The sequence below is a fragment of the Chenopodium quinoa genome, unplaced genomic scaffold (assembly GCF_001683475.1).
Source record: "Chenopodium quinoa cultivar QQ74 unplaced genomic scaffold, ASM168347v1, whole genome shotgun sequence".
Taxonomy (NCBI): Eukaryota; Viridiplantae; Streptophyta; class Magnoliopsida; order Caryophyllales; family Amaranthaceae; genus Chenopodium; species Chenopodium quinoa.
The window spans coordinates 334965-344645 of NW_018744469.1; the positions used below are offsets into that span (position 1 = coordinate 334965).

General features: G+C 41.1%; 1 protein-coding gene across 1 annotated transcript; it reads right to left on the reverse strand.

Annotated features, from left to right (window-relative positions):
• Positions 1–3967: 3967 nt before the first annotated feature.
• Positions 3968–5125, reverse strand: LOC110697612. The gene is made up of 2 exons (XM_021874996.1): positions 4250–5125; positions 3968–4150 (listed from the first exon to the last, which is right to left on the reverse strand). Exons 1-2 carry the CDS (start codon positions 5123–5125, stop codon positions 3968–3970), a joined length of 1059 nt encoding a protein of 352 aa, XP_021730688.1.
• Positions 5126–9681: the final 4556 nt, after the last annotated feature.

Sequence of the window (9681 nt, forward strand, 5' to 3'; positions counted from 1 at the left end):
TTCCCTAATTGGGCATCTAGCTTATGTCTCACATATTTTTGGGGGTAAGGGAGTCTATGTAATAGGTCGGGTTCATTGGTTTGTGCTCCCACCTGTTCCTTTGGGACCTCATTAATTTTATCTTTTTCTCTGGTCCTCTCATCCTCACTTCCTACAACATTATCAGTGATAGGTGGAGTCACAGGTTGACTCCTAGGGGGTACTACTTCATCGCTCCCCCTCAATGTCTTTCCACTCCTAGTGGTGATAGCATTTCCAGAGTTTTTAGGGTCAATACCTTGAGGCGGTAGTTTTGAAACTCCAACCCCATCTTTTATAGCACTAGCCAACTGAGAAATCTGGGTTTCAAGCATCTTATTATGTGTCATCACTTCACTAAACTTTTTATCAGTGGTGGACATAAGAGTGCTGAACATTTTGGCCTGGGACTCCATCATTTCCTCCAAGCTAGATCTCTGTGGTGGTCCTTGAGCATAATAATTATCATTTGTAGCTCGGGAACCACGCACATTAGATTGTTGGGGATTTTGATTAGAGTACCCCTTATTATTATTCTAGTTTCCCCTGTTATTAATGTTGTTTCCCCTTGATTGAATTGCCCTTGGGAATTATGATTCATTTGATTACCCTGTTGGTATTGGTTTTGATTTCCAAAACCACCATGTTCATTATAGGGTCCTTGGGAATTTTGGTCCCTTTGGCCCCTATTTCCCCACTGGTTTTGATAATCAAAATCATTACCTCCCTGATTATAATTGTTCCCTCTTTGATTAGGTGGCAGATATCTATTATTGTCATTCCTAGGTCCGTTATCATAAGACATAGCATTGACCTGTTCATTATTATATCTATTACCATCATTATTATTAGGATCATATGAGGGATCAAAATTACAAGCATTAGTATAATGATCATAAGACCCACAGTTTTCACAGAAAATACATCCTACAGGCATATTAGAAACGGAAGGATTAGGATTCATACCTCTCCCCTTAGATTGGGAGGGAAGATCTTGCAATGGCACGGAATCGAGCTTGGCTTTAATCATTGACATCTCCTTCCCGAGGTTCGTAATTTGTGATGTCAGGTTGCTAATGGCATTGAGGTGGTCCACTGAATAGACCGCTCCTCCACTCTTGTTCACAGCATCTCGCTCGCCGTCTTGCCAATCCATGTGGTGTCGTACCACATCTTCGATAATATCTATGACTTTCTCTTCAGTTTTGTTCATTATTGGGCCACCTGCTCCCGCATCCAAACTGGTCTTCCCTTGAGGACTCAATCCTCCATAGAAAATCTGTAAAACTTGATATGTTGGGATTCCGTGGTGTGGGCACTCTCTTTGGTACTCCTTGTACCTTTCCCATGCTTCGTAGATTGACTCCCCACTCCTTTGCCGAAATCCCTGGATCAAAGCTCTAGCATCGGTCGTCTTCTTTTGGGAATAAAATCTTCCCAAGAATGTTGTCGTGACATCATCCCAAGTGTGTAGAGAGTTCGGCTTCACCTCCTTCTCTAACCATTCGAGAGCTCTCCCAATAAGTGAAAAGGGGAAAAGCTTCAATCTCACGAACTCTTGATTCACCCCATTAACCTTGATGGTATTTCAGTACTTCTCAAATTCGTTCAAATGAGCCAAAGGGCTCTCATGCTTGGCACCACTAAACTGCCTTCTCTCGATGAGGGTGATCATAGCCGGCCGGATCTCGAAATCATTGGCCTCAGTAGTGGGTGGAGCAATCCCACTTGAAGCTCTATACGCCCCAGGAGTTCCCAACTCCTTAAGGGGTCGTGGTGCTGGCCGATTAGGTTGGCGCGGTATGTCTGTCATTGGAACATGTTGTGTGTTGTGTTCCTTTCCTTGAGAGTTTGATGACGTCAATCGAGATTTACGATTGCTCTTCAAAGTTCTTTCGATTTCTGGATCGAAGGGTATTAATTCTCTCTGTTTAGACCTGCGCATACACACTAACCAAACTAATTAAATAGCAGGGCTACAAGTGTAGCCAAAAGGGAAAAATCTTTTTGTGCTTTTTTTTTATGATGAACTAGACTCAAGAAATCAAAAAGCAATTAACAAACACCGTTCCCCGGCAACGGCGCCATTTTGACGAGGGTTAAATCGGTCGCTACAATCTAACTCTCAATCAAACAATACTTATACGAACACCCTATAACCAAGTACAATGGCAAATAAAGGTTCGGTCCACGAGGAACGAGAGTAATTGAAAATCAATCTTAAACCTAAGCTATTTCGAAATCAATGAAAATGGTGTTCTAAAATACTACTAATAAGATGGGATAAACCAGATAAACTAAGACACTAGGGAAGACGGGAATTCACCAAACCATCGGTAACTACGCAACAAGGAATCACAGAGACAAACGGGATATGCAAAGACTATATGTTTGATCAATATCATGAGGTAGGAAGACAACGGGCAATATTAAGCTTGGATTTCTCATGCACTTAACATTACTCGATACATAATCAAACCACATTCAACAATGAAATACTCAATTCACAATCTCTTGTTCAAATCAAGGATATCATGCAATCAAATTCAAGATTCTAGGTTAGCTACTCCTATTATAATGAATTAACATGCAATCGCATATAATCAATTTAATCACAATCCGTTTATCAAAATCAATCCTCAATTACATAGGTTACCTAGGCCGGGTTTCATCCCGAAACCCTAGCTAGGAGACTACTCAAACATATTCATAATCAAAGCAATAATGAATTCCAAAAGCATAATAGATATAAACATGAATTCTGATTAAGGAATAATAAAGCTTGATTAATAAACACGAGTGAATAATACCAATTGTATTGATGCGAATCAATGAAAAAGTTTAGAACTTTGATATCCGTCGTCAATGGATAATACAAAAAATCTTCACAAATCTTGCTTCAAATCAATCCAAGAAAACTAAAATCGCTAGAATAATCTCTAAGAAAACTAATGAATCTCTAATACTAAGAACGTTCTCCAATAACTCTCTACAAAGGCTCTCAAAAAACTATCTCTAAAACTGTCTCTAAATCTCCCCTTAACCCTCACAATAAGGTTATATATATATATATATATATATATATATATATATATATATATATATATATATATATATATATATATATATATATATATATATATATATATATATATATATATATATATATATATATATATATATATATATGTTTTAATTTAGAAATCAATTGCGCAGGCTGCCCTTCGTAAATCAGCACGGCCGTGCTAGAAGTGGCACGGCCTTGCAAGCATGGCAGTAGCTGATCCGCAATATATTCAATTTTGGCACGGCCGTGCTGAATTTGGCACGGCCGTGCTAATGCCTAGCATGCCCGTGCTGAATCTGGAAAATGGCACGGCCGTGCTGAATTTGGCACGGCCGTGCTAATTCCTGGCACGGCCGTGCAAGCATAGGCAGGAAGGTTGCGGACACTTTGGTCTTCTTAAAATAGTTATAACTTCTTATCTAGAGCTGTGTTTGGGGCGTGCAATATATCGTTGGAAAGCTCTTCAAGTCTACTTTCCAATGCAATTAAAATCACTCCAATATTACTTGTATAACGAAAGTTATGAGCAAAATAGTGAACAGGTGTCATATTTGTGAACTGTTCTGCCTTGCCTGCTACTTAACTTGCCTTTCAAGGCCTTGAGAACCGCAGCAAAGTCTTAGCTTGGTGGACTAGGATTGATAATAGCCTGATTACGCACCAATGGTTTGGGACTCGACATAACTTGGTCAACTATACCTGTTAACACACCAAAAACAGACTGAAACCCGTGAAGCACGTAATATGAAGGAAACGAGTGTAACAAGGCAATAAACGACCAAAACGGGCCTAAATACATCCAAAATCACCCATTTATATGCCTTAAAGCGCGCCCTAATGTGCGCTTGTCTGAACTCTCCTGCAATTTTTCCTCCTCATGTTCTAGCTCATCATGCTTAGGGTCGCTTGCTTCCTCCTCTTTGGCTTCTTCGATGCAAACTCCTTTGCTTCTTGGGAGAAGTAATCTTCCTCACATGTGAGAGCTTCAACCATTGGATCTTGAGGACTCATGATAACCCTTCTCAAACGATCTAGCTCTTCATTAACAGCATCAACCCTATAGCACTTCTCAACCATGGGGGTCTTGAGTAGCTTAGAGAATTCAAAAACAATTTTTTCATCGGCTACCTCACATGTAATGGTATTTTTCTTGCAATTGATTACCGCCCCCAAGGTCTTAAGAGCTTCACGGCCCAAAATCAAAGGTGTATCCACATCTTCTTCCATATTCATCACTACAAAGTCACATGGCACAAAGATATGCCCAACTTGAATAAGGACATCTTCAAGCTCACCACAAGGTAGCTTCACCGAACGATCGGCCAATTGAATGGTTTTCCTTGTGGGGATCATCTCAATTTTAAGCTTTTGAGCAATGGATAGAAGGATCAAACTAACACTTGATCCGAGGTCGGCTAGGGCACCCCTAGCCTCCATGTTCCTAATCTTGACCAGCAAGGTGAAGCTTCCCGGATCCTTTTGCTTCTTGGGCATTTTGTGTTGAACAAGTGCACTTACTTGATGGGGAAGAGTGATAAGCTCATCATTGAGCTTCCTTTTGTTGGTGAGAATTTCTTTCAAGAACTTGGAGTATGAGGGCATTTGTGTGACAACCTCAATGAAAGGGAGGTTAATGTGTAAGTTTTTCATCACACTTAGAAACTTTGCAAATTTATCGTTCAATTTTCTCTCCGCAAGCCGACCGGGAAAAGGAACCGGTCCATCGAGGTTTCTAGCCTCACTAGGAGTTGAGGATGTCACCACATCCTTAGACTTCTTTTTCTCCATACTCTTCTCTTTCTCATCAACCTTCTCTTCTTCAACTTTTTTATCTTCACTCATCTTCTCTTCTCCTTCCTTCTTTTCCTTGCCATCCTCTCCCTTGGGTCCCTCATAAGATGTACCCGATCTCAATGTGATCGACTTGCAAGAGTCGGGTTTCACAATACTGGAAGGGTTGGTTTGTGATTGTCCGGGCAAAGTGGAAGATGAATTGAAAGGAACCCTCTCGGCCAATTGTGCTAGTTGCGAATCAACCATCTTGTTATGAGCCTTGACTTCTTGCATTTGTTGATTCATGGCTTGAAGTTGTTGAAGAATTTGAGTTTGAGTAGAATCGGGTTGAGATGCTTGCTCTTGACTTCTTTGAGTTGCTTGGGTTTGATTTTGGTATTGGTGTTGATTATTGTGTTGGTTGTTTCTTGGGTAGTTTCCTCTTTGATTTTGGGTTTGGAATGGAGGAGGGTTTTGATATTGGGTGTTGGAGTTGTAGGGTTGTTGAGCTTGTTGATTCCATTGTTGAGGTTGGGTTGCAAATACGGGTGGTGGTTGTCTCCAAGCTACTCCTCCACCATTTCCTCTATACCCTTCTTGCCTTGTGTTGTATGCCGCTGCATGCTCCGGGCTTAACCCTCCACAATAGGATGTATCGTGGTTGGTGCCACCACAATTTTGACAAGAGAAAGAGTTGACTTGGGAGGAGCTTGAACCACTAGCAACACTTGTATTCAACTTGGCAAGCCCTTTTGTCAACATCTCAATTTGATGTTGCAATTGGTCAACTTTCTCCAACTCATACTTCCCACCTTTCTTTGGCGCATTCCTCCTTCTTCCTCCCCAAGAGTAGTTTTTAACTACCTCTTCGATTGTTGCTTCAACTTGATTTTGAGGGACTTTGATCAATTGTCCACCGGCCCCCGCATCTAAATTAGCTCGAGACATCGGTTCCAAACCATCATAGAAGAACCTCATGAGTAAGCTTTGATTGTATTCATGGTGAGGACATGCTTGCACCAACTCTTTAAACCTCTCCCAAGCTTCACTAAGGCTTTCCTCCGCCTCTTGTTCAAAAGATGCTATCTTCCTCCTCATCTCGGCGGTTTTCTCTTTGGAGATGAACCTTTTCAAAAATGCTTGGACAATTTCCCTCCATGTTGTGAGAGAATTAGGCTTGACTTTCTTGAGCCATTTCTTTGCTCTCTCCGCAAGCGATTGCCGAAATAGGTGCATCCGAATGTATTCTTGAGAAACTTGGTTGGTTTGTATCATGGCACAAAGTTCAAGGAACCTATCAAGATGCTCAATGGGGTCTTCACTTGGCGAACCCGAGAATTGCTCCGCTTGAACCATTCGAGTGTATTGAGGATGGATGGTGAAGTTAGTTTCAGTGACGGGTAACAATATCCTACCGGTGAGCTCATAATCCTCCGGATTACCGAACTCACGAAATAAAACATTCGCTTGTTGTCCTGCCATTTCGTCACTTTGGGAATGTGAGGAACAAGAATCACTCTCACTATCAAAGATTGCACCAAAACCTCGTCCCTCTTCTTGATAGAGTCTACGGACTTGTCTCAAGGTTCGGTCGATTTCGTGATCGAGGTTGTGAGTAGGTGGTCCTTGAGATCTTCTTTGCATTCACCAAAGCTAAGAAAACAATTAGCAATGACTAGAAAGTGGAAAAAGAACTAAACAAAAAGCAACGAAATCTACAAATCACGCAAATAAATGTGCAAAACTAGTCGTTTCCCCGGCAACGGCGCCAAAATTTTGATCGGCGGACAATAGGTCGTTAGTTTACTATCCTAGATCAAAATTACAATTTATAACTCCTATCCTAACTCTATCAATTTTTCTTTGGATAGTGGTAAGGTAGGGTCGATTCCCAAGGAAACGGGGGTTTAGCACAATTAATACGAAATCGAGGAGAAATTGCTAGTAACAAAAAAGGGGTATTTAGATTTGTGTTTGAAGAATTCTATGGACAACCCAACTACTATTGAGCCTAGAATAAACTAGAAACAAGTGAAATAGATTAAGCACTCTTAAATGCAAATAAATGGACAAGATTAGAGAGATAACAATGACAAAAGCACAAGGGAGAGGGGGATTCAATCATGAACAAGGAGTACTAAAGAAAACTGATAGGAAACCGATTCTAGGAGTATAAACTCTACCTAAGATAGTTCATTCTCATGCAACTACTCAAGAAAGTCAATGAAACCATTCACACCTAGATTAAATCATTCTCATGCATTCAATCAAGGGCTAGACTCTTGGGATTAGAGGTGCACACACTAACTCCAAGCGAATTATTGCTCAAATCATCAACTCAAGAATAAGTCCCAATCAATAGTCAATAGATATTCAAATACACATGATTTTCACCCCCTTCCCTAGCTAAAAACCTAAGCTAGAAGGAAGGGAATAGCCATAACAACTAACATAAGCATGTATTCAATATCAACACAACTTAACATGATTTTAACTTGAAAGGAAATCAAATAAACTAATAAAGCTTGAATATTTATGGAAATAAACTCAAGTAAGAACAATAAAACAAAGAAGATCAAAAACTAGAGAAACAAAAGTAAAGATTGATATTATAAAGATGAAAGATTACCAAATCATCAAAGTAGTAGCAACAATCTAGAAGAAAGCTTGAATATTTGATTACAAAGATTGATTCTTGAACACTAGTGTTTTCTCTCTCTAGAAACCGTGGAATTCTCTCTCTACAAATGATTTTTGGCTCCTGGAATAGTGAATGAATGAAAACTCAAGCAAGAGACTATTTATAGTCTTCTACCAAAAGGAAGAAAAAGGGCAAGGAAGAGGGCTCTCCGAACAGGCTCCGCGCCCTCTCCAAGATGGGTAAATAGCCTCGTCAAACCCAGAACGCCGCGCCCGCGGCCCCTATGCTCCGCGCCCGCGGCTCGCCATCTCCACTTTCTTCTGCTGGCTTCAAGGTTTTCCTGTCCGCGCCGCGGCCAATCTGAACAGCGCGCCCTCTCCAATTTGGCATCTCCACTCCCTTGGCAAGCTCCTTTGGCATCTCCACTCGGGCTATTAATTCGTGATTCGCACATGAGCGCTGGGAGCTGTCAAAACACAAAAAAAGGAGGTAAAAACTAAAAGAAAAGACAAAAGGGGAGGAAAAATACGAGAGGGAGCTAAAGTGACTAAAATCAAGATAAAAGGGGTGAAAAGAGGCATAAGCAAGTGACAAATCCGGGGGAAATCGGTAGTGAAAAGGGTTAAAATGGTGGCATAAATTCCACACATCAGCTAGCGATGCTGTGATGGCTTGCACGCATGCTCACACACACTAGGCGAGGCTAGAGTTGCTGCTGCGATGCCCTACACGCACACGCACACGCACATACGCATTGGCCTAGCCATGCGATAGTGCTATGATGCGATGGTGCGATAGAGAGCTGTGCGTAGGCTGCGATGGTGCGATAGTGCCTAGGCACCCATGCACGCATGCTGCGGTGTTGCTGTGCCATGCGAAGGCACGCACACACGCAGTCATGCTGTTGCGATGAGCTGCCTTGTGCACCTAGCACACATTGCGCGCCTATCATACACATGGTGCGCCTAACACACACATGGTGTTGCTAGGCTTGCGATGAGCTAGCCTAGCCTAGCACTTCACATGGCTAGGCCAATGTGATGCTACGGTTATGCCCGCACTTGTTACTTGTGATTTTGCGACGCTCGGTCTCGACGCCCTAGGCTCGATATCCGACGTCTGCGTTAGTAAAACTCCGATGACTCATTAAATCCTTTGGATTAATTTGTCGTCTCAGATCGGTTGTTCGATTGGGTTCGACCCGAAGGGTTCAGTTAAGATTAAGCTGTAATATTAATTATACCTTAATATTACTGATCATAAGCGGCCTCCACCTAGGCATTCCGATCACTTGACCTAACTGAAGAATTAGCTCTGTAATAATTCAGAACCCTCTATCAGAATAATACACTTGTTGGAAGGACACCATTCCTTTCAATCTCCCACTTGTCCTTCCGAAAAAGTGTGCATACAGTGTATAGCCCATTTCCTATGTCGCTTAATGTCTATTCGTGAACAATAAGGTAAGATTCATCGTCATCCTTATTATGTTCAAAAGTGTTTCTCGATCTCCGAGTTCGACTGTCAATAAGCAGATGATTTCTAAAATCCATCTGAGCACGGCCATGCATTTTCACAGTCTCACTCTTCGAGTGGCCTTGTAAACAACAAAGACATGTTCCCTATTGTTAATATGGAGACATTCCCAGTCTTGCATTGTAAGTTTCTCTTACTAAGAGGACCTAATCTCCTGAGTGTTCTCGTTATGATCCCTAGTTACGGAAGACGTTGGGCAACATCAAAGAGACTAGTACTCAAACAAGAAAACTTCACAATACTCATGGTCGAGGAAATAAGTTCCGATAGCTATAATGAGTAATTTACTTATGACAATTTTGAATCTCTTAAAGTACTCTCATAGGTCGATCCAGTGAGTTCCAAACTGGCACCTGTGCAAATAATTTATGACCATCATGTCCTTGCAGCATAAGAAACGGTGCTGTAAATCATACTATACACTAATCTCTGGTGGTCATCAATCGTCCATCATTTAAATGACCTCGATAAGGGATAATTTTCGATTTAAATATTCAATGTTCACTTAACAGGTGTTTCTTTATCCAAGACATGGTCTTGATATCCTGTTTTGAATATTTCCATAAATCGAATGGACTCATTATTTAATTCTAAACCATAATTAAATAGCAATGGAGTGAAAATTAATTTTGCATTAAAAATTTAA